Source organism: Periplaneta americana, chromosome 14, assembly GCF_040183065.1.
Source record: "Periplaneta americana isolate PAMFEO1 chromosome 14, P.americana_PAMFEO1_priV1, whole genome shotgun sequence".
Taxonomy (NCBI): domain Eukaryota; kingdom Metazoa; phylum Arthropoda; class Insecta; order Blattodea; family Blattidae; genus Periplaneta; species Periplaneta americana.
The window spans coordinates 113,792,436-113,819,745 of NC_091130.1; the positions used below are offsets into that span (position 1 = coordinate 113,792,436).

A 27,310-nucleotide genomic window follows, 5' to 3' on the forward strand; every position below is an offset into this window, starting at 1 on the left:
TGAAGAGTCCACTGCAAGAATGATGGATGTCACTTTCTCGTCGAAAATGAACCAAGACGGTCAATGCATAGCTTAAGACATATAGAATGTACATACAGAGTTATATGGCTTTAACACTGATAGTCATTGTCCAGTAATGATCGGAAAATCACAGTTAAGCTTTGAGCGCCAAGCATTTCAAACTTTCAATTGCTTCTCCTGCAAAATGTATTCCAAATGACATCCATCATTCTTGCAGTCGACTCTTCATATTTAAGCCACACATTAACAAATCAGAACATAATAGATACAGTACTGAAATATTCCAATGACTGTATGTTGCAGCTTTATATTTTATCCTGACAACATGCTGTGTTCACGAAAAATTTATATTTCTCCTACTTCATTTTGTAGGTTGGAAATTGTGAGCTTCCAGCTACAATAATTTATTTCGAGCTCAGTATCTATGAACTTTCAGTCAGCGAAGAACGACGCAAAATTTTACAGTAATACGAGACGTGTCCAGAAAGTAAGTTTCCTTGGGGCCGTTTACAGAAAGAAGACACAGTTTTATGGAAAGATTTATTGGAACAGATACAGCAATTGTTGAGCTATTTTTAAACATATTCCCCACCAGAATTGAGGCATTTGTCATACTGTGGTATCAAATGCCACCTGGGATCGGAACCAGTGTGTGACAGCCATCTGCACCTCTCTGTAACTGTGAAAATGCTAACCGAATAGGAATTTCTTGAGGTGTAAGAAAAGACGGTAATTGCTGGGAATGAGATCCGGACTGTAGGGTAGATGTTGAAACACCTCCCAGTGAAATTCCAGCAGATCTGTTGTGGGCTAAGCATTTGCCATCGTTTCTTACACCTCAAGAAATTCTGTCTGGTCAGCATTTTCACAGTGACAGAGGTGCAGACGATTGTCACACACTGGTTTCAGTCTCAAGCAGCAGACTTAGGCCTATGCGACACAGCAGTGGTGACTCGTGATATTTTTTTTATGTAGGATATGAAATTGACGACTGATGACCATGACAGAAAGTAATATTAACATAATAATAATAATAATAATAATAATAATAATAATAATAATAATAATAATAATAGAGTATGCAAAATCAATACAAGTTGGCCTACCAGTACGTTAGTCTTTGACTCACCATTCTGGAACTGGCAATTTATTAGTAGTGAAGCTCGATTCTCCTCCCCTTTTTAGTTGCGAAGATGGCTCCTAAGCCATTGTAGTGCCCGATATTTATGGATGCTCCGGTATACGTTTGCGCAATTAATTTCTTGCTCAGTTAAATTCTTCTAAATGATCAAATACAACTCCAGATATTCTTTCGGCTGTCTTGTCACCTGGAAGTCCTGTTAATTCTTGTATTTATTATAGCTTATTTTGTTTATCTTTATGTAATTTTGTTTTTTATTCATTTTATTTTTTTATATTACATCATTTTAAATTATTTACTATTTTGTTCATTCTATTCTTTTAAAATGACCAATGAACTGCATTTAAGGAGGCTAAAGGGTACTTGAAAATTCTTATCGTAGTCTCTGATAGGATCTCCATCACCCAGAAAGAAGGGTCGTAGTATTAGGATACGCGGTCATATCCTCAAACACGGTTAAACTCAACCCATAACCCATTCTCCGCACCCTCCCCTGTCCGCTAACTTCACTGCTAGAAAAAACCGTTTGCTGTAAGGTACTTGGATGGTGCCTCGGAAATTATTTCTGAGCTGTGCAGTGGCGACAACTCACGACAGAAAGTGGAAGCTTAAAGGAAATTATTACGTCGGGACGCATCGAAAATCAAAATCTGTAATTAAAATGTTCTCTATTCTCAGAGGCACGAAATTAAACTGCAGGAACATCCTCATATCCTTCATGGAGGAATCGCTACTGCGACACGGGGATACAAAAGCTGATCCTACGGTATGACAAATGTCTCAATTCCGGTGAGGAATATGTTGAAAAATAGCTGAACAATTGTTTTATCTGTTCCAATAAATCTGTCCATGAAATTGTATTTTCTTTTTTTAAACGGCCCCAGGGAATCTTACCGGTACTTTCTGGTCGCGTCTCATATTTAAGAAAGTGTAGTATATATCAAATATGAAATTTTTATTATATACGAGTATCCTTGTTCTGGAAATATTAGGGACTATAATCCTACTGTCACCAACTCGCATCACAAACTATTTCACTTCAAGAGTTTTATTTGTTCTGACAGATGTACATATTGAATTTGGTATATAATTCCAACAAATATTTCTTTCAATTAGGCCATCATTTAAAAGACAATTTTAGGTATATCATGCTAACATGTGATACTTGATGTTTATATTAACTTAGGTAAATATTAAAATACTGTTAAACCCTCTTGCCATCTTCCTGTATCATGTTGGCATGATTAACGTTTTCCTGTGAAAATCGTAGGATACTGTTATTAAACATTCATCAATGACACATTCATTTATAAACACAAACAGATATTCGAGTTACTAGTTTCATAGTTCATAGAGGATATTCGTATTTCAGTCTCAAAATATTTAGAATAGGGAGCATGTAGAATAGACTACTTATGTTTAATATATGACAGATGAAAACAATCGAGCAATAAATTAGAAAAGATTTCTTAGACCATGGTATTTCAGTATGATTCAGTGCTGCTTTGTAGTTGGATCTTGCAGATAATTCTTCCATTTGACAGCGAGTTTGAGTCAGGAATTCTTCGATCTCTCTGGTGCCATTTTTCACCTAGTTGATCAAAGAAAATGTATTATCAATATAGGCTAGTTTAGGCATTACTGAGTTGGAGTTCCAAAAAAAGACATTTACCAGCACATTAAGGACAAACATGAAACAATTGCTTTTAGTGTAAAAAGAAATTTAGCATCCAAGTAAGATTAACTACTCAAGAAACAAATTATTCTCAATATTACAATATTATATTTTTACTTAAGAAATGAAGACGCTTATATGCAGGGTGCGAATTAATGGGGGGGGGGAGGATTTCCCCACTGTTGGAAAGTTATTCCCCTCTCATAAATTCATATTAACATCCCTGCCAGAAGATAACTTCTATCCTTCTCTCACAAAATATAATTTTATTGTTTTAAAACGAGTGTACTGTATAAATTATTTAAAGTAAGCAAAGAAAATAATATTGATGTTTTCCATGTTCAATCTTTCGTAGCTACTTTTAACACTTGAATATAAATAATTGATTACATGGCGATCTTACTCGTGTTAATTATGTAAGCATGTGCGGCTTACAGCTGTTTCGGTGCTACTTGACACCATCCTCAGAGCCTTCTGTGACTCGGCGTCTTGGCCGAAGACATAACTAATGCCAACCACACATACAATAACATAAATACAGACATGGAAATCCTACACATACAACCCAAAAACCAAAAACTCAACACACTAGAACAATATGAAATATACAGACACACTAAAACACACCCTAATCAAATTCTCGACACACAGATCAATTTCAGAACACACACACTATATTTGACTCAACTCTTCATCACATGAACGCACCCATACAACAGGCAGCGAAGTTGAGATGACGCCGAGACACAGAAGGCTTTGAGGATGGTGTCAAGTAGCACCGAAACATGCACATGCTTACATAATTAACACGAGTAAGATCGCCATTTAATCAATTATTGATGTTTTATCATCACCGTCAAGCTGACAGCAATCAATAACTTAGGAATTACACATCTTATCTTAAGGCTGCTCGTGGATATATTTATTATTATGATGATCAAGATGCAAGCCAAGCAACTCAGTGCGACTAAGTATTGAGCCGTATCGAATGAGGATAATAATAATTTTATGTATGGTATTCTCTATCTAGGATTCTATCCCCCCCCCCTCATTAAAAATCTTAATTCGCACCTCGCTTATATATATATATATATATATATATATATATATATATATATATATATATATATATTAAATAATGAGTTACAGGCCTACATGACACAAAGGGAATAGTTATCGGGATTCACTCCATCTCTCTTCCTCATAACGTAAAAGTACAATTTAAGTGAGGAGGTACACCATTGGCCTGCAAAAATTTAGTGAAATTCATTTTTTTGTATCTCAGCTATTATAAAAGCTAAGTGAACAAATCTTTTCATGCATAACATACATACATTATACTTTATAAAACACTATTCAGAATATTAAAATAGCTAATAATTACCTGTAAAAATAATATCAAAGTTGCATAATTTCTTTACAACTGTAAAGCATTTATGTAATAAAATATACATAATACAACTAAATAAATATCAGCATTATTCTTTTACTGGAATGTTTTAAAGACCTACATCAACAACATAGTCTAGGATCTTTTACCTATTCCTTCAAAAAAATATATATATATTTTTTTTCTTAATCAACATTTAAGAAAATTTAATATTGAAGGTAATGATTAAAAAAAATATTTCTTTAAGGAATATGTAAAAGATTCTAGACTATGTTGTTGATGTAGGTCTTTAAAACATTCCAGTAAAAGAATCATACAGATATTTAATTAATTGTATATTTTATTATGAAATGCTTTATGATTGTAAAAAAATTATGCAAATTTTATATTACAGTGAAACCTCTCCTTACGGACACCCCCAAGATACAGAAACTCCACATATACGGACAGATTTTTATATCCCAACTGAAATAATATAGAAATAATGATAAATTTAACTCTCGTTTACGGACACTCTCAGACACGGACATAGACAGCTGTTTCACAGTCCTAAAGCTTGCTTCATCCCCTGACTGCGGACAAAACTTGGATTTCAAGACCTAATGCGTTATAAAAATGGAAAATTTAGTTTTGAGAACTGTACAGAAATTCTTTAACATGAAAGAAGACAATAAGACTCTCGCAGGCTACTGACTACCCCTTGTTAGCTGGAAGTGGGTGGATAAACTAAGTCATAAAATGTAACCTGTTTGATGGGTCCAAAGTTTCCGCGATCGTGAAATTGTATTCGACACATGATAGGGTTAGTAAGATTATTCTCTTCGCTTCAATCAGTTCTGTTTCGAGGGACATGGCACCTAGACGTAAAGGTTAAGTTGAAATCTGTAAATTATAGTACTGCATAACTGTAGACCTAGAATAAAATTGCATGGCACAGTACTGTATTTTCCTTACTCTGTCTTATCTACTGTAGTTCAGTATACTGTATTTAGAATTAAACTACAGTAATACGTTTCATTTAAAGCGTGAAGGGATACATAATGCATATTATAAATTTACTCTTAGATTGGGCAGCTTACCAGATGCGGACAGATTGTTACGTCCCTTCGATGTCCATAAATGAGAGGTTTCACTGCATTTTATTAGTTGTTAGCTGTTTTAATACTCTGAATAGTGTTTTATAAACCGTAATGTATGTATGTTAAGCATGTAAAGTTTTGTTCATTTAGCTTTTATAATAGCCGAGTTATAAAAAAATTAATTTCACTAAATTTCTTCCAGGCCAATGGTGTACTTCCCCCTTAAGCCATATATTTCAAAAGAAACTATTAAAAATCTCTCAAATCTGTTTTGATCAGGAAACAAATTGACAACAACACATATTAGTGTAATTCGAAAGTTTCTCTAATAGTATAATGAAGCACAATACAGTAGGCCTGTACCCTCCATAAATACTTGGCAAAATAAGTAGTTCTAAAATAGGAAGGCTAAATAATATAAGTACCGGTATATCAGAAAATTATGCCTACATAAAAATTAAATTGGAGACAGTAAGAAAATAAAAATTAATTTAACTGATATGACAAGGTTATGTAGGTAAAAAACCTAAAATACAGGGTGTCTGGGAAAGACCTGACGAAAAATAAATAACTATATCTCTGAAATTATTGCATTTATTGTCGTGATGTTTTCATACTTACAAAGAGAAACACAATAAGTTTTAAACCTCTATATGAGCACCATTTGTGACCAGGGTTATGTCCAGGCGATACTCAATCTCCTGCCACACACACGAAAGCATCTTCGGTGTGACTAGGCCTATTGCTTCGTAGATTCGGCCACGTAACTCACGTCCTTCACAAGCCCCACAGAAAGAAATCCAGTGGGTTCATGTCCGGCGACCGTGATGGCCATGGTGTAGGTCCGCCTCTTTCAATTCAACGGTCAGGAAACGTGTCATCGAGGAAAGCGCGCACATTGTTAGCATAGTGTGGGGGGCTCCGTCCTGTTGAAACACGGTTTCTGGAGGTAGTTGTGGGATAGCGTAATTTCGCAGCATATCCAGGTATGTGTTACCTGCTACTGTGAGCTCTTGTCCGTTTGGAAACGACGTTGTACATGCTTGACTGACTTAAATTCAGCCAGTCATAAAACGCATTCTGCTTTTTCAACTGTGGTAAATATTGTTCGGCTGTTCACTTGGTATACGCACAACTTGCATTTCCAGCTCTGACAGCAAGGTTGACTATATATGCTGCGCAGAACGAGCTTTTTCTCGTTTTCTCCTAGCGCAATGATATGCGCATGCGTGTAACATGCTACTAGGTTACAAAACTTATTGAGTTTCTCTTTCTAACTGTGAAAATATTGAGGTAATAACTGTAACAGTTTCAGATATATAATTACTTCTTTTTCGTCAGGTCTTTCCCGGACACCCTGTATAGTATTGGCCAGGTTTGGCTTGATTCTTTGAAATAGCTACCATACTCGAAAGTATAAACTTTGATATAAATAATGGTGGAATAAATCTTGCTTTTGAACTCGGAAATAATTTGCAGTACCAGTACTTACTTACTTAAAAATGACTTTTAAGGAACCCACAGGTTCATTGCCGCCCTCACATAAGCCCGCCATCGGTCCCTATCCTGTGCAAGATTAATACAGCCTCTATCATATCCCACCTCCCTCAAATCCATTTTAACATTATCCTTCCATTTACGTCTCGACCTCCCCAAAGGTCTTTTTCCCTCCGGCCTCCCAACTAACACTCTATAAGCATTTCTGGATTCGCCATCCGCCCAAAATCTAACTCTACTTTCCTCAGTAAATAGTCGTTATCTTATGAGAAATTGATCAGGGGCGTGGTAGCCCCAAAAACTACAAACATAAACAACTTTATATAAAAAGTTTTCCCATAGTAAATATTATAGTCTTTAGGTTTGTAGGGGATTTATTAAACGTTAAGTCTGTGACACAAAACAAAAAAGAATTGACCAGAAAGCAGTTACCGGTATTAAAAAGACTATACTCTCTATTTAGACTGAGCTTCAAAAGCTTGTTAATTTTTATTCCTATCACTATTTTCAAGAGTTTGAGCAAATATAAATGTATTATTATTAATAATTGATTAAATGGCGATCTTACTCGTGTTAATTATGTAAGCATGTGTGGCTTACAGCTATTTCGGTGCTACTTGACACCATCCTCAGAGCCTACTAGATCTCGGCGCTATCTCAACTTCGCTGCCTGTTGTGTGGGTGCGTTTGTGTACATATGCCGAACACATAACTAATGATAACCACACATACAATGACATAAATACAGACATGGAAATCCTACACATACAACCCAAGAACCAAAAACTCAACACACTAGAACAATATGAAATATACAGACACACTAAAACACACCCTAATCAAATTCTCAACACACAGATCAATTTCAGAGCACACACACTATTTGACACGACTCTTCATCACACGAACGCACCCACACAACAGGTAGCGAAGTTGAGATAGCGCCGAGATCTAGTAGGCTCTGAGGATGGTGTCAAGTAGCACCGAAACAGCTGAAAGCCACACATGCTTACATAATTAACACGAGTAAGATCGCCATTTAATCAATTATTTATATTCAAGCGTTAAAAGTAGTGTATGAAAGATTCAACATGGATTATTATTATTATTATTATTATTATTATTATTATTATTATTATTATTATTATTATTGCCTAACGTTACTATTACAAAAACCTTAATGATGAAATATTAAATGAAATAAATAAGAATAAAATGTGTATAAGAGAGTTACGTAAATTTAATTACTCAATTTTTTTAATAGTTTTTGTAACTTTATGAAATGAAGATAAATATAGCTCATTAACATGTTTAATCCTCATCGGGTTTTAAATGCTTAGATCATAGCCAATACACCACGAGGTGTTGACAATCATTCCATAAGGAAAGCCCTGCCAAAGCTATTAGTTAAAGTAAAATTGACATTGTCATGTCGAAGTAATTTATCGTCTTTTATTTTTTTTGTATGATTATTAAAGTGTAGGCTTATATTAGTTATATTACTGTTCTATAGCGACTGGCTTTAATAGCACAAGTCCTTTTATAAAAAAATCTCTTCGAATGTGAACACAAACAGCTGATTGCTAACAGTAACAAATGTGCATCATAAAAACAGGTCGCTGTTTTGGGTAGGTTAGTAAATTGCCGTACTATAGTCGCGTCGCTGTTATTACCGGCATGACTCCTCCTCTTTGCTTACGCCTTAGGAAGTGAAGGCTCTATAAAATCTATACTGTAGTCCCGTCGCTCTAATTTCCGGCAGCCAATCGCGTTGCAGGTCGGATACATTTAAACGTGTGCGTCTTGTGATTCGCTTAGGATGACGTTATTCATTTCTTAAGGCTCGATAAATACTTAATATAATCGCCCGCCATTTTGGCTCTTTCGTTGGCGGTCGCAGAAAGCACACGAAGACGTTATTTGCCGCTCAATTATTTGCTGAATTACAGTGCGTTTGATTTATTATCATAGGAGCTACGACAGCATGATGTTTAACGGTGTGGAAAATAGATTCCTCGTATGGTAGCTCGGCAACGAAAGAACAAAAATGGCGAACTATACTACGTACCTAGACTTTATAGAGCCTTCAATTCCTAAGACGTAAGCAAAGAGAATGAGTCACGCCGGGAATAACAGCGTCGCGACTATAGTAGTATCGTTCGCCATTTTTGTTCTTTCATTGCCGAGCTACCAGACGAGGAACCTATTTGCTGCACCGTTAAATATTATCATGTCGTAGCTCCTATGATAATAAATCAAACGCGCTGTACTTGAGCAAATAATTGAGCGGTAAATAACATCCTCGTGTGCTTTCTGCAACGCCAACGAAAGAGCCAAAATGGCGGGCGATTATATTAAGTATTTATCGAGCCTTAGAAAGTACATAACGTCATCAGCAGCGAATCACAAAACGCACACGTTTAAATACAACGTGATAATGGCTGCCGGAAATAAGAGCGACGGAAAGACACAATATGAGCAAAATATTACGGCACAAATAGTGGAATAAAACTAATATCACGTGAAAATACAAACTTAAAAAAATCAAGCAATAAGCGAGGATGGAACACGAAGTTTTGTTTCTTAGAACTGAGTAGTTAGTGCTCTAGTTCGATCGATGTCAAAAGCAAGCACATTTTATGACCTTGAAATCATTCGCGGGCGCCAGGCGCTATGACACGGCCAGGCGCTAAGACACGGCCAAGAGATTGAGAAGATGAATCGTGTAGGAACCTGCTGATTGCAGAGGGATATAAAATCAGTGGTGTGCAAACAGTAGGAGGGCGTTAAGCGCGTAGAGTTAGACGAAATATGATAAAACACAACATTTTTAAGTAGATATCACTATTCTTTTCTACATTGCTTTTGTGAAAAAAAGTGACACGATTGAAATAGTAACATAAATAAGAAAATTTCTCCCACACAGTATAATGCCACTTTATAGCGTAACAAGCACTTTAAAGTAACACTGTTTTCAACATCCAGTAATTTATTTGTATTACCTATAATCTTAATTATATTTTCTTACCAATTTCGATATGATGGTTCTTCTGTAGGCATGAGGTTTTCATATACCTATACCACGCACAAAAACTATAAGCTGTGAGGTGTCTGTGCTTTCGTCAAGAATTAATGAGATACAAATACGGTATACTCTCTACGTACATCATTTTATTTTTACTAACATTTTTAATATTAACCTGGCTATACCTTTAGAGAACCGGAAACACCGTTCTCTACCCCCTTCCACGACTGGAGTTTGATGATACTGGCGTAAAACACAAACAAATCACTTTACTAGGTATAGGAGGGAAGAAAAGTACTTCAGCCATTTACGTAAACTAGGAAATATCGCGATTTTGAGTTCGATAATTTTCATTGGATTTTTGTTTAATCAAAATCCAGTACTGTATTAACAATAAGTATTTTTACTCACGAACCGAGTTATCCATGCGAACGCATTCATTATGCAGTGTATATTATACTGTCTACAGCACATTAGCGTACAATTTAGAGAATGAAGTTAAATTGAAAAATACTCATAATATGGATATTTAAACACATATTTGAAAATGGTGGCCGTTCATTTCGATACAGGCTTCAGTTCTTTTGTGCATAGGCCTATTATCGCACTATAGACTATTGTACGTAATTCCAATTACCAGTTTCGTCCTTCGTACTAGAAACTCATGTTGAAATAATTCTGTACCTACTCTATAAAAGAGTACCTTACGTACTGTGAATTCAATCTTCACTTCTGCCCGACCCGCACAGATAAAATTACTCAGACAAGCGATCTACTGTCCGTCCAAGTGGTTATGCCGCAGGATCGTAGAAAGGGGGGAAATCACGTGACAGTTAATTACTTAACGAGGCCCTTTTATTTAAGTTATTTTAAACAGTTGTATAATATTACGTAAACGTCCAATTCTTAACAGAAATTAATGATTTCAGAAAAGAGCTAAGACAGCCCAGCTTTTACTGAGGGGCGTGCAGAAGCAGGTGGGGGAAATCGGGATACGACGTAGGCAAACGGACAGTACCTGTGCGAAAATATGATTCAATATTGAAAGCTCTTTCGTCACTGGAAAACACGAACATATTTCTGGAACGTACTATACTCACTAACTCAGTGCTGTTTACTATATGCAGCCTTGATTCTGTCTGGAGGACGGTTGAACTTCATTAGTAGAAGGTATGAGAATGAAGTACATTCAAAAACTCAGGTACAATAAAAATTGAAGTAAAAATAAAACGATGTCCCTGTACTTTTTTCTTCAATATCCCCTGCTAACTTTCGTATTCTCTTAGCTACAGTGTTTCTGGTTAAATATCGCCTATTTCTTCGTAATTTATCTTATTGGGGGTTATCTTGGCAACACCATCTAGAATAGAACTCTTAATGAAAGGTCCATCAGAAAAAGAATGAAACGTCTTTGCAATTTTGAGGGACATCTCACAGTCATAGCTAACTGATAATACCGGTACCATACTTTTTTTTTCATCAGATATTCCAGTCTGCAAAATAAGGAAAGTGTATAGTAAACTGATATGAAATGATTACTCGTATTTAAAAATTAGAAATGAAAATTAATATAATTCGTAATTAATTTCATATATGCCTTCATATTTTGTGCTTACAACAGAAGTCAAATCTTTGTAACGTTTCAGTTTATTGTTACCTTCAATATTTTTACGCTTCTCTTCGTGATATTTTTCGTAATGTCTTTCAAATATTTCCGTGAAATTGTTTCATTTCTGTAAATGGTCCCAAGGAAACTCACTTTGTGGGGGGGGGGGCCTCATAAGTGCGCTCGAGTGGTCAAAATTTGTACAAGCACTTGTTTTGACATTATGGTGAAGGTTCAGTCATATATTGCCAGTATTGGGAATTAAAAACAAACACTGAAAATACCTTAGTTTTGTAGTGTGGAGTAGTAGAAACTCGATGTGATCACTGGGAAAGCTGTGGTCCCACAACGCGCCCTAAATAGGTTCCTTGCTTATATAGGAAAATCGTACTTGAAGGAAGAAGGCGGCCATATTCCGTCGTTGTGACGTTATTTGAGGTGGAGTGGGAGAATGATTGCGGTGTCGCCAACTGTGGTAACCATTCATATTATCTTACACACCTAACAAAACCTAATCTAACCTAACGTGCTACACACCTAGTGTAACATTCCTAATGTTTAGCACACATGTTGTAACATTCCTCACAGTTTCATTTCGTTTGCCGATATTGGCATCCCTGCTACGCGTCTGCTAGAACTCAAGCGTCATCTAGTGGAAGTGAAGTGAAACTGCGACTGTTAATTACGGTTCCGAAGTTGTTTCTGTGTTATCTGCAAGAATTATTGTGTCATTGTAGTGACTATTACACTCTTACTACGTCATACTACTTTTGACCAATAAAACGGTACGAAAGGACGTATTTCAACCAATCATGGCTGCTTATCGCACAATTTTATCGCGTCCCTAGCATTTGTTTAATTTTATCGCGTCCCTAGCATTTGTTTAATTTTATCGCGTCCCTAGCATTTGTTTCTTTGTTTGCCAACATTCGATACTGCGCTGGTCTGGACGTCAAAAAAAATATATATAAAATTACAAACCGCTCCAGTCTATGCACAGCACTTTCAAATATGACTTGCATTGGCATTCAAGAACAAGAATTAATAAAGATCACTGATCATACCTATGCATCTTCTGAAATCCTATTTACAAATAAATGAAGAGCACCATTCGGAAATCCTGAATAAGTTGAATACACCATGTAGGCCTAAATCAACGAGTTGCACTTCTATTACGCACACGTCCAATATAACATCAATTGAACCACCAACCACATTCAAATTTGAAAATTGTAAATTCAATAATTATTCCTTTTAAAATTATTCATGTTTATTTTTTATGTCATCGTCGTTAATTAAAACTTTTCTAACACTTGTGTACAGTATATTAGTTACGTTATGTTATAGCTTCTGCTATATGATATTATGGTTAGTCACGTATCAGAGATTGTTTAATACTAAGATTTATTGAAAATCATCTGTCAAGTGACGTTGATTACTGGGATTCGGATAATTGAAGTGGAATGAAACTGTCTTAATAAAAAATGAAACTGAATCAACAAAGCCTTCTTGACTAGTAACATTGCCATCGTGTATAGATCTCGACGAGAATGCATTGTTCACTACTGCATCTAGCATGCATCTAGCGTAATATTTTTAATGTTGAGATGGTATAAAAAACATTTGAAGACAGTTGTATTTTCGTAAGTCAATTAATATTTTATTGTATTGGAGTACTTCGTTACTTCTAATCTTTATATACTTTCTTCTAATCGTGTAATAGTCAATTAAATCCCACTCGATTTTTGATTTTCTCTAGATAAATCTGCGAGTGGAACACGAGCAGATTTATCGATAAAATCAAAACGTCTAGTGAGATTACTGTTGATAATTGCATTTGTATTGTACAATAAAAATTTAAATGTGTTCTAAATTGATTTCCAGCGCCACTATCCCAGTGATAAACGTGTGAATATTCGTTAGGAGTCCGTTGGAAGTGGCCGTAGGGGACCGAAACTTGACCGACATTATTAACATGATGGAAGAAGAAAACTTTTTTATTTGCTGCCATGAGAATGTTTGCCTGTGAGTAATTTTCATAAAGACTTGTAGTTACCTGGGTGACATGTAGTACGGTCCTTGAGGTGGTCCGTAGGGGTAGAAGGCTTGATGATGCGAGGTAGGGAAGCTGGAAGCAGGGAAGGGACTCGAGGGTGGAGGCGCCGACTGATGATGTGAAGTGTTGGAGATCCCAGGTCCCGTCGCTGTCGAGGCATGTAAATGGTGATGGTGGTGAAGGAACTCGCTACCGGGCCCCGGAACGTAACCTCCTGTTGAGGGAGCGGCTGGGGATCTCAGGCCGAAACCACCTGTCGCCCCCGTAGGACCACCAGTCAGTCCAGAACCTCCGGCAGCCGAAGAGCCGGTGGCACCATAAACGAACCCTGAGTTAGTGGCAGATGCACGGGAGAACGTTTGGTGGTGATGGCGAGACATCACGTGGCCGTCGGCGCCCCCCGAGGAATCGGGCCCAGCACCGGCTACTAGCTGGTACTGCGAGTGGCCACTGGAACAAATGCACAATATTACTTGCACGATGAAGTAAAACTACTTATAAATCTAGGAAGTGTATGGGACAGTCGTAACGCGGAACAAGTGCACAATACTGGAGCCGCCAGATTTTCACGTACAGTAGAACCTCTGTTATCCGTGGTAATGAAGGGGATGGACTGAACGGTTGATCGAAAAAATCGGATAATCCATACCATGAAAGATTTTGCAATTTCCTCCATTGCCTTATACAGGGACATAATTTTATTTTTACTTCAATTTTTATTGTACCTGAGTTTTTTAATGTACTTCACTCCCACCCCTTTTACTAAGGAAGTTCCAACTCCCCACAGTTCCAAGACCGCAGATAGTAAGCAGTACTGAGTTACTGAGTATAGTACGTTCCAGAAATATGTTCGCGTTTTCCAGTGACGAAAGAGCTTTCAATATTGAATCATATTTTCGCACAGGTACTGTCCGTTTGCCTAAATCGCATCCCGATTTCCCCCACCTGCTTCTGCTCGCCCCTCTGTAAAAGCTGGGCTGTGTTAGCTCTTTTCTGGAAACATTAATTTCTCTTAGGAATTGGACGTATACGTAATATTATACATCTGCTTAATTTAACTTAAATAAAAGGGCCTCGTTAAGTAATTAACTGTCACGTGATTTCCTCCCTTTCTACAATCCTGCGGCATAACCACTTGGACGGACAGTAGATAGCATGTGTGAGTAATTTTATCTGTGCGGGTCGGGCAGAAGTGAAGATTGAATTCACAGTACGTAGAGTAGGTACAGAATTATTTCAACATGAGTTACTAGTACGAAGGACGAAACTGGCAATTGGAATTAGATGCAATAGTCTACAGTGCGATAATATGCACAAAAGAACTGAAGCCTGTAACGAAATGAATGGCCACCATTTTCAAAATTGTGTTTAAATATTCATATTATGATTATTTTTCAATTTAACTTCTTTCTCTATATTGTACGCTAATGTGCTGTAGACAGTATACACTGCATAATGAATACGTTCGCATGGATAACTCACTTCGTGAGTAAAAACACTTATTCTTAATACAGTACTGTACTTTGATTAAAGAAAAACCTAATGAAAATTATCAAACTCAAAATCGCGATATTTCCTAGTTTACGTAAATGGATGAACTACTTTTCTTCCTTCCTATACCTAGTAGAGTGATTTGTGTTTTACGCCAGTATCATCGAACTCCAGTCTTGGAGGGGGGAGCAAGCAGTGTTTCCGGTTCTCTAAAGGTATAGACAGGTTAATATTAAAAATGTTAGTAAAAATAAAATGATGTCCCTGTATTTAACTCGTTATGTAGTGGATCACAAGTTCACTAATTTAAGTCTGGTTGTAAACAACAGATTTTTAAAGGGCAAGAAAGCCCTTTCTAATGACTGTCTCAGGAAAGATAGGAATAAACGAGGGCCCATGTTGTAGATTTACATATTTTTTTACACTTTATCCTTTTTTTTAATTAAATCGCACAGTTGTAACTCCAATCTCGTGTTCTGATGCGAGATGAGCCACAGTTTCTCTTTCTTAAACCGTTCAATTATTTCCATTTCTCTTATACTTAGCACAACACGTTTTCTGTGAAGAGCCGTGGAAATTATTTTATATAATACAAGTTATATTATAAAACGGAAATTCGAACATTAGACAATGCTGTGTAACGAAAAAGGCTTGTAATAACATTTTCTAGCAAAAACATACGTAGAACCTACTAATATGATGTACAAAAGAGTACTTCATTAAATTATTTCTTTCTGAAGAAAAATAAAGAGCGAGAAATAGACAGCCCGATAATCCGGCAATCGGTTAATAGGGTGACGGGTAATCGGGGTTCTACTGTATTCCAGTTACGCATTAACTCGAGTGTCTTACGGGATTGTGGAAGGAAAGGTGTGAGGAATAATAGTACATTATGCAACGAGCCTATAATGGTAGTAATTAAGACGCGAGTATGTTTATGAAACGAGCGCAAGCGAGTTTCATAATTTTCATACTAGCGTCTTAATTACCATTATAGGCAAGTTTCATACGACTTTTTATGTTCGACCATATTTCTAACTCAAAATTATACATAAGTATTCATGTTATGGTTATGTAAGTGAGGAGCGGAACTGACCTGAATTGTGAGATGTGTGCAGACGCGAAAGTATTGATTTTTTCCGAGGCACGAACGTCATTGACCTTGATATAATCTAGAGAATAACATGAACATTAGCCTTGATATAACCTGGAAATTGATTTAGAATTGAAAAACGAGATGACAAATTGAATTTATTTGAATATTATTTACAATTAACGCTAATTATTATAGTAACAGAACATAACCTTCTGCGACAGTATTGTATTTCCAGCCTCTGTGACTTTTCGCTAATTGTCTTTCGATTGCATATCCGAGAAGAATCAATAATGGTACAATGGTGATTTCTCATTGGTTGAACAACTGAATTATAATGAATAGGTGTACTTTAATGAGGTGCATTAAAGGGCTACTACCAGGTGTATAATTACTACATTTCGGTATGGTCGAGCATAAAAACTATTCTTTTTTCCCTTTTACCTACCCTTTTCTTCTCTCTTTCTCTATTTTTTCCTCACTTCCTCCTACTCAGGGTTGCCAGATGTCCCGATTTTCATATAAAAGTCCTGAGTCCCGTTTCGAGTCGAGGCGGGACGCAAAAAGTCCTTCTTTTAGAAAATTAACGTCACTTGTATAATTGTATAGTTACATAGCCATCTTCAGTTACAAGCCGGAGCCATACGTCGCAACACTGTAATTAACTGTCACCCGGAGGCCTAGTACCCAGAATACGTTTTTGTGCTAATGCCGATTTTCAGTGTAAATTAATGTTACAATATAAGTGTGTGTCGATGGAATTATGTTCGCGGTCGTAACAAACGTTCATTGTTGATGTATTATAAACCAAGTGCGTGTTGGCGATAAAAACAAGACAATAAATCAAAATATGGCTGCAGTCTTTGGCAATTTTTACGGTTATTATTAATGACAAAATGACTGACAATTCTTCTAAATATTAAATACTGTATAAACTACATTTTTATAGTCTTACTTGTGGTTTGTGGTGTATCAGAATTCTAGCCAAATTGTTGGGTCTCGCCTGCTATATCAATAAAGTTACGCCGTTGATTTTCAAGTTCATTGTAAACAGCTGTTTTGTGATCCCATAAATGTTGCAGTTTTGTTGAACATTCGGAATGCCTGGTATACGTCAGAACTGTCTATATTTGTAGATGCATACACTCACTTTGTTGGTTTTCAAGGTTTGTTTATTAATATTATTCCTTTTGTAATAAATTAGTTATAAACATGTTTCTTTTCACTTCGTATTTACAGGATTTAAAGTTCACTGAGTTTACGCTAATTGGCACATACTTAATAGATGATGATGTGTTTTGTTACGTATTATGTTGAAGGTATGTTTCTTAATTTTGTCATAGATCTTTATACTTGGCCTTGGCGTATTTAAAATTATATTTTAGAAAATTTGTAACAAATAATTTAGGATAACAATATTGTTACGGTGACTGGAGAGGTTCAAACTAAAAGTGGCTTCCTGGGCATCTGAAATACTTATAGGAAAGAACGACAGATAATCACATGAAATTAAAATGTATATGTTATCCTAGACCTTTCAAGTCAGACGTGAAACAACAAAACGCGGCAAAACGGTGTCAATTTACTACCCACACAATGGTTAATTGACTGGAATAGAGTATTGCGAAAGTACGTTGTTATTTGATTTATTTTTTGGTACAAGTAACATTTCTTTAAATATTTATTTATTTTCCCTTGTACATCAATAAAAACACGTGTATGCTTTTAATTTTTTTTAAGTTATAAGTGGTTGTATGCAAGTACTTACGGGGTATTCTGAAACTCAAATAAAATACCATTTCTGATTCCGGAATAAATTGCGTACATCAATACACTGAATCTTGATCATACGCACTTAGTTTTGTATCAATTAATGTCGAAAATGTACATGTGACAACGAAATCAAAGCTCTGAAACGTCAAACGTCATGCCTTTATTTCGCCTCCGCTCAGCGTTGCCAAACCTAGTATGCTCCGGCTTGTAACTGAAGAAGACTTTGATCGTTACCTAGTAACCATTTTGTTCTAGGCCTAAATAATTACAACAAATTTAAATTAATTTTCTTAACAATGCAGGTTTTCATATTGGAAAAAAAAAAACGAATATTTTGGCAATTGTAAGGTTTGTAACAGCTAATTCAGTGGTGAATATGATATTTCTAAACATTTAAAAAGAGACGTCCATCCCAAATGAATGGGAAAGAGAATGGAAAAAAGCTTGTTGAAAATGCTGAAGTCCAGGAATAAATATTTAGGAAACTCTGAAAATGTGTATGTTAAATTATGCGTTTCGAGCAGTAATATGGCAAGTCACAAAATAAATATGAATTCAGTTTTCAGTAAATTTTATGTTATTATTATCAATTTATAAACATTGAAATTGAAATATTTTGTCACATCTGGTGCCATCTTTTGGAATGTATGCTTCAGAATTAATAATAAACAGCTGGGGAAATCTATGAGTCAGAATTACTATTAAGTCATTAAGTTAATAATTTGTCATAACATATTATTGCTACAAACCCTTCATAAAGACGCCAGGAAAAAAAAAAAAACGTGATGTAACTTTCAGACAGATAAATATTATTTTGTATTGGAAACATGTATCTACAATATGTTCTTTTAATTAAAATTTAAATTCTGAGATTCATATTAGTTTCTTCAACTGTATTTAAAGGGATATGTTTTATTTTTATTATTTTTTTTGTAGTCATGAAAATGTCAACTCTGCCCATGTTCATTCCATTCGTTCTTTAAAACAAAACTTATGTACTGTATATTATGATGAAAAAAAGAATGGCCCTCTTTGGTAGATCTAAAATCTGGCAACCCTGCTACTACTCTCTCTACTACCTACACTGCACTTTTGTATCAACACTTTCCGTACATAATATACGATATATTAATTATACTTACTATATTGGAATCACCGGGAATCGATTCAGAAACCTTCTGCTTAATAGTTTCTCATCGTGACCATTGGACCACAAGATCTTTGAAAAATTCCATGTTAAAATTCTTTACAAGTACCTTCGATAATGTACTTATTTCAACCAATTTAAACTGTCGATAAAAATGTATCGATTCATGTTTAATGCGGAAATGATTTGAATTTAAATTTTACGAACGATATTTTCAAAACTGTGTGACACTGAAGCCTTATCAATTCTCTTTGGAATTTGACTGGAGCCTGCTCAGCATTTACAGAAAAGAGTGTCATAAGAATGTTCACAAAGTTCCTGCACGTGGCGACAGATTGTTTGTGGAGAAAGACTATTTATTATTGACTCAAATAGCGTCACTAGGGAAGGAAGTTGAAATCATGCATTCTTTTACAAACATTTCTTCCGTAAAAGGCCGGCTACTTTTGGCGATATTTAGAGCAACAATATAGCTTGCATGGAGAGCTCTTTCGAAACTTGGCTCAATGTGCTGAGAAAGAAAGGGAAAAATGAATTTTTAATGAAACTGTCATTATACAAAAAAATGCATGCATAGTTAAACGGACAGAAAATCCTTTAACAGCTTAACAAACGTTTTTATAATAATTCCCATACATTGTTGACAACTGTTCAAAATAATCTTATTATAACCTAACCATTAATTTAATTATATTGCCCTTAGAGTACTTAATTAGTTGAAATGGTATTTACCTCGCCACAAGAAGACTGCATTTAGACCTTTAGTTTCATTATTAAGGCCTTTCTCTGTTCGCCGGTAATATGAGCGTGGGTATCAGAATGTTTAACTTCAAAGTGACGCTTAATGTTGTACGTTTTTGTCCTACATTGATATTGCATATTAAACACTGAACATTGTTGTCGTCAGATGAGACAAGATACAAGCCTTCCCAAGAAGGGCTAAATCCTGAACCGACTGTCGACGCACTTCTCTTCATTCTTATTCAAGATGTCTATCAGGCTTGCCCATGACTGTTTACGTTCGTGAGCGGGCTTACGCTTCGTATCGTTCGCCCGCCTGCAACCTTCCCTCACAAGCAGGCAGGCAGTGTGGTTGCACGTGACTCCCAAACAGTCCTAAGAGTGACCCGAAAGGACTGTTGGGTTCCGCCGACCTGCGCCAGACTGTGCTGCTTTCAGATGCATGATAAATATGAACCAAATCATTCAAACCTGACAAGAAGCCTATAGATCTAGACAAATTACTGAAAACTTAATTTGTTGTCTTCTGAAACATACCGTTAATAAAGACAAAGAAAACTACTTCTCGTCAACATAATATCCATTAAATGCCAACAGTTATTATAAATTACTTGTACTTTCCTTTTCACCGTAGTAATATAAATTTAATGTAAACCATTCAAACTTTCAGCTTCATAAATAAAAAGAAATCTGTACCTCAGAAGTTAAATAGCAAATCAATATCCTGAAGAACGAAACTCTTTTATACATTTTACAGGTATTCATGAGGCTTTTAATTGTTGATAAGGAAAAAGTTAAAATGAAATATTTTTCTATAATCCCTTCCCTTCCCTTCCCTTCCCTTCCCTTCCCTTCCCTTCCCTTCCCTTCCCTTCCCTTCCCTTCCCTTCCCTTCCCAACTAGTCACAAATTACGAAATGTTACTATTTTGTTGAGTCAGATACACTTTGCAGGAATATGAAATGTTTAATATTGTCTTATTATTTTATGAATTCTGTAGCGCAATAAATAGTAAAACTGTGTTTCTTTAATCAAGAATTATCTGCAGTGTTGGACCATAAGATAAATATTCTTTGAAGTGATTAAATAGCCAACGAACTTAGGTTTCAAACTAGTACCGTTTCATCTTAACCAGCACAGACTGGCTTCCGTGAATGCAAGTCACTCTACCTTATAATACGAACAAACAGGCAGGCTTTCTTGGGTCCCGCCTGGACTGAACCTATAAAACCCGGGCCCAATGGGTTCAGTCTAGAAGTTAACTTGCTTTGTAGCGTCACCGGAACCCAAGCCTGACGGCAAGCAGGTACGGGCGTGAGTCTTGTCTGATTTGCCGGTCTCTAGCGGGCGCCTTAGCACTCAAACGCTGTGTTGGAATGGTCTGGCGTAAGGTATAATATAAATACCCAAATAATTATGAAATTATTGAGACAATGGGTATAAGTTATATATTTTTGAAAACTAGAAGAAATAAGCTTCCAGATGAGGCAAAAACATTATTTACCAAATTTTGAAGAAATCTGACATTTCTAGAGTCTATGAATACCTTAAGTAAAATTTAATGGAGATAATCTAGAGTGCCATTTAAAAAAAATAAAGTTTACTGTCACATTCTGTACGCCTGAATAACTAACTTTTTGCGAACATTGGTTATAAATAAATAATCTGTGGCGCTACAGCCCACGAAGGGCCAAGACCGACCAGCCGGCTGCTGGCCTCACGGCCACATGCCGAAGCAGAGGTGGACGATCATCCAACCAGAATAGAAGTATCGTGTGGTTAGCACAATGAGCTCCCCAGCCGTTATAGCTGGTTTGCGTAACCGGATTTCGTTATCTATCGTAGCCCCACAAGTGCATCACAATGTTGGGTGGGCACCGGCCCCATACACTGGTAGAAATTTCATGAGAAAATTCCCCCCCATGAGGACTCGAACCAGCGCGCATTCCGTAACGCGAGTCCTAGGCAGGATGCGTTAGGCCACGACGCCACGGCGCGGGAAGAACATTTGTTATCATATGATTTATCTTCAACAGCTTTTGTATAAAACTTTTTTTTTTTTGTAAAATTAAAATTTAAGAAGTTATGAGTAGGCCTAATATTCCATACTTTTTATCACTCTGTATATTTGTGTGTTGTAAAGATGATATCCATTGCATTTACGATACAGCCGGGGGCTTACAGTGGGGACTTGGCCCCCGCTACTTTCCTTGCCGTAAAGGCTGGTTCACAATAAACCGGAAACGAGAATCGGAACGAAAACGAAAACGGTAAAATTGTTAAAATGTGTACATTTAAATGTGAGCATTCACAATTAACGAAAAGCTTGCCGGAGCCCGGGATCGGGAACGGAGAGTTGGCCAAGTTTCAACTTTGGCGTTCACGTTTCCGATCACAGCCCACTAGATTCATTCTTTTGCCATCTAAAAGCTATTTTGTCGTCGTATATTTTGTAACAAGAAGACTGTGACATAACCTATGCATTATTTTGTTCTGTGCTGTGCATCATGGAGCAAGTTTTATTTGATGAGATTCTAATATTGACTGTTGAGGAAAATCCTCACGTTTACGATAAGCGGAACGCCTCGTATAAAAATGGCTTTCAATAGCTGTATCTTTGAACACCGATCGTAAGTGAATCATATTTTATTACTGTATTGGTTATATTACACACTACATATTCATGCTTCAATTCAGTAACTACTGTTGTATTCATATTTGTTCTATTACAAATGTTTCTTCTCTAATTATTTTACATTATGGTAGACATAAAATAGGTTGTGATAATAAAGATGGATGGGCATATTTATAGTACCGTACCTAATAAAATGTTTCAGTTGAAATTTCAAAGTTGGTTAACCTGTGTTTATGTTGGCTGCCTTGTACTCATGAGAGAACGCCATTGGTCAATTATACACAAATAACATCAGAATGCGTAATATCGACTTTACATATCGTTATTGACATGCATATCGATATGCATAGTCGTCTACGTTCTCGGTTTATTGTGAATCAAAAATTTTCATATTCACGTCCTCTGCTTCTCGTTTTCATTCTGGTTCTCGTTCCCGGTTTATTGTGAACCAGCCTTAACCCTTCTATATTATGCCTAAACCGTTAAAAACCAACACAATGCATAACAAACATAGATTAGGATTAACAGTAGTACCTACGATATGTAAGAGTAGTTCAAAAGTGGTATAAAAGCTGGTGACTTCTACGTAAATACCATATGTCCGCTCCGGTATTGTGCACGTAAGACAAAAACACAAATATTAGCTCTAACTATCCCCTATGAGGAGACGAATGCTCTCGAAAACTGATATTCAATCTGTCTTCTGAAAAATCACATATATAAAGCAAATTAATAACACAATAATAATAATAATAATAATAATAATAATAATAATAATAATAATAATAATAATATAGACCTACATCTCACGAAAACATTTTCATAAAATTGTACGTATTTACTAATACTTGTATATTTGGTATACTTTGTCCTTCAGGACAATCCCTATTTTAGGGGAAGTATTTAATAATAATAATAATAATAATAATAATAATAATAATAATAAGAAGAAGAAGAAGAAGAAGAAGAAGAAGAAGAAATTGTGAAATTTTAAAGGAACTAAGAACTCAACCAGTTTTAGATTACATTGTTCAATATCAGTCTAATTGGAAACATCATTTGGAAAGAATGAGTAATAGTAGACTACCAAAGGCAATTTATGATTACAGTATGTACCACATGGCCAAAGATCTGTGGGTCGTCCTGCTAAGAGATGGCGTGATAATTTTATGAGAGACCGTAACAGGCCTTGTGGCCTAACACTTGTCAGGCAGAAGAAGAAGAAGAAGATGATGATGATGATGATGATGATGATAATTTATCCTAGTAGAAACTAGTAAAAGTTTCAGTAGAAGCCGCGTTTTAGTTTTTATTAGTAGGTTCTATAAAAGTAATTGGGGTAAAACCTCGCTCAGCTTCTAAGTAAATGTGTCAGTGAAGTTTCCCTCATCATCAGAGTTAATTAATACCAGGAATAAGCCTTGTGAGCGGCAGTCAAGTCTTCAGTGCTGGCCGCATGTCGGCCCGCGGGTTCGGCCACGTCTCTCTCGGTGTACAGCTTGGCGAAACTGCAGTCCGGGCCCGGCGGGGAGTCGGGCAGGCAGAGTTTCATGCTGCAACACATTACACGGCAAATCATCATTCTGTGCATATGGTACGATTATTCTCCTATCTTTAAGTTTACTAATAAAGAAGAAAGTCACCGGTGTAGCTCAGTAGGCTAAAGACCCTTGCCTGCCGATCCAGAGTTGCGCTCGGGCGCGGGTTCGATTCCCGCTTGGGCTGATTACCTGGTTGGGCTTTTCCCTAGGTTTTCCCAAACCGTAAAGCGAATTTCAGGTAATCTATGGCGAATCCTCGGCTTCATCTCCATAGGCGGAGTTATGGAGGGGCATGAGGGGGCACTGCCCCCCCCCAAACTTGGCCGAACTCTTTTTTTTTTTTCCTATTAACGTAGAAAATTCTGTGCTTAAAGTGACGAATTAATGTCACATTTATTTTAAATTTCTGAATATATAAGAATTTCTATATCTCATTTGAGGAATGGAAGCACTCTAATGTTTCTTTTGTAATAGCCTGTACTGATGTCTTAGAACCCTGCAGGTGTTCAAGCAGGCACTTGGAGAATATGAATAACATACTGCATAACAATGCAAAAAAAAAAAAGCGATCCCGGTATAATGTGTAAACTTAAAGACGAGATTAAATAAAATAATTTCATTTCATTTTATTCAATCTAAGTGAGAAGAATATTTAAACAATACAATACATACAATAACAAAGATTTTACAATACTACTGTAATACTCGTATATGAATATTCTTAAAAATTCGAAATTGATTACAAATCTCATAGTCAAATAGTCTACATATTACAAATTATTGTATAAATATAACGTAACTACGTCACACCCGAAAAGCAAGATGCTTGAGGTCGGGTATGGCCAATAATGAAAACTGGATAGAAGAAAAAATAATAATAAATAAAATAATAATAGTAATAATAATAATAATAATAATAATAATAATAATAATAATAATAATAATAATAATAACAATATCGGGTGTGGCCAATAATGAAAACTGGATAGAAGAAAAAATAATAATAAATAAAATAATAATAATAATAATAATAATAATAATAATAATAATAATAATCTGATTAAAATTGTTAAATGTAATTACACATAAAGTTTAAAAAGAATAAGAGAAAAACAAAAACAAACAAACAAAACGTACCATAGCCTATACATGAACATACTACTGGGTGTTCAGTTCAAAGTGTGTCATGGCTCGCTGTATGCCGTCACGTGGCTAGTCGATGAGCCTAGAGAATTCAATCTTCCTACACTTCCGCAGAGGTGTATTACTTATCTGCTAGAGAAGTTGCCTAGCAAGTACGGCGTTCATTCAGAAGAGTACTTACCGATACGTACGGTAACGCAGGTAGTGGCAGGAATGTGAACTGTTTCGAACATGTACTGAGGTGAGTTTTTTCTTACTGTCGGGATATGGGGAGAGGGTTAAGACGATTACTTGGACACGAAGGATTTGATTTGTATTTTGGAATGTTGCTTGTACGCAACCGATGATAAATACCCTGCGTACGACTTGGCCGCGCAAAGCACATTTCGAAAGAGGTTATGGTAGCACACAGACCATACAGACCGCCATCTGTTGCTACGACGTTCAAGTTATACCGTACACGTTCTCAAGTTCAGATTGAAAGCCTTGATTAATAGGCAACTTCTCTGACACAAAAGCTGAAACTCGCTTCAAATCGCTTACTCATCAACAGTGACGTCATGACACACTTTGAAATGAACACCCAGTAGGTTAATAATACAACATTGTTAAAGTGACAGAAAAAAAAATAAAGAAAGAATAAGAATTTACATGATTATAATTTTAAAAACAGTTCAAGCACTTGCTTTTTGAATAATGTATTGTTTAATAATTTTAGTTTAGGATTCCTCTTTATAAAATCATTATACAATTTTGGACCGTAATTAGAACTGTGCCTTAGACCTGCTTCAGTCTTACATTTTTGTTCAATGAGGGGGAGCGAAATATTGTATCCTCTTGTGTTGTGGCCATGATCGGATGATATAAATTTAGCTTGGTATTTATGGTAGTGATTCGAAATAGTATACATATAAATTTGCTTGATATTTAAAAATATTAAATTCTTTATATATGAGATGAGTTGGATGATCAAGTTTTCTTCTTAAACATATTTTAATAATTCTTTTATGTAGTAATATTAATGGGCGAATGGTACTCTGTGATAATCCACCCCATCCTATAATTCCATACTGTATTATAGACTGAACTAGGACTAAAAATGTTGTTCTCAACTGTTTTACTGGTATAAAGCGACGCAGTTGAACAAATTTGTATAGAGTTTAACGTAATTTAAGACATAAGTAGTTAATATGAAAATTCCATTTTAAGTTTTGATCGATGAAGGTACCTAAATGTTTCACGTGGGTTGATGGGCGTAGTTTAGGACAATTGCAATTATTACAGATATTTGTACAATTATTGCTATGAATTTTTAAATTATAGTTGTTTTCCACTGTAGGAAGGTCTGTTTTATTTAAAGAAAAGGGAATGAAAGTTGTTTTATCTATGTTGAGTGCTAGCAGATTAAAATCTAACATTTTTTAATTGAATTTAATCCAATATTAGCCTTTTAAAACATGTTCCCAGCAGCATCCAGTAAATATGACAACGGTATCGCCTGCAAAGGAATAAACATTACCTTTAGTAATGTTAGCATCTAAAAATAATTAGAATTTACATTTCATATGATATCTTGCTTTTTTAAATAAACAGATAAAGTAAATGTAACATTGGTCCACGGCTGTGGAGTAATGGTTAGCACGTCTATTCATGAAACGAGCTGGCCCAGTTTCAAATCCTGGTTGTGACAAGTTACTTGGTTGGGGTTTTCTTTCAACCAATTGAAGCAGAATTGCTGGGTAATTTTCGGTGTTGGACCTCGGACTCATTTCACCATCATTAATTCACATATCCATACAAGAGCCCAAGTTAAGTTGTACCGTGCTGTATTTGTACAAGAGCGTGGCCGTTCGGCTACCGAATTATTCACAGAATAAGAGTGGTAAGCACAATAAGTCTCAGGCTGCAGTGCAAGCCTTTGGGTCCCTCCTCTGTACAAGAGGAAAGAAAAGTAAAATTGTCTGTATATTTTGTTACAATTTTACTTCATTTTACAATACCTTTACTAAATGATGATATTCCGATATACTGTACCAAGGTCAAGCTTTAACGGAGGAGGAGATAAATGATGTCCCCCATAATCTCGTTATATCGGGATTCTGTTGTTTTGCTTTGCCCCCCCCCACCCCCAAGGAAACGGTTCTCTCTCCGCCTATGTTCATCTCCCAAAATACCATCGACACTAAGTAACCTAGTAGTTCATAGAGCGTCGTTAAATAACGAACAAAAATAAATAAATAAAGTTCATTTAATCTA

At 35.9% G+C, this 27,310-nt stretch overlaps 1 protein-coding gene across 2 annotated transcripts in view; it reads right to left on the bottom strand.

Moving 5' to 3' along the window:
- Nucleotides 1–2,194: 2,194 nt before the first annotated feature.
- Nucleotides 2,195–27,310, bottom strand: part of LOC138713683 (transcription factor SOX-10-like) — a 251,456-nt gene continuing 226,340 nt past the window's right edge. For both annotated transcript variants that reach the window (XM_069845966.1, XM_069845964.1), the window contains exons 6-8: nt 23,780–23,923; nt 13,491–13,940; nt 2,195–2,753 (exon numbers count right to left, since the gene is read on the bottom strand). In XM_069845966.1, the coding sequence (XP_069702067.1) occupies nt 2,750–2,753; nt 13,491–13,940; nt 23,780–23,923 (598 nt within the window). In that variant the 3' untranslated portion in view covers nt 2,195–2,749. The remainder of the gene's footprint in view (nt 2,754–13,490; nt 13,941–23,779; nt 23,924–27,310) is intronic.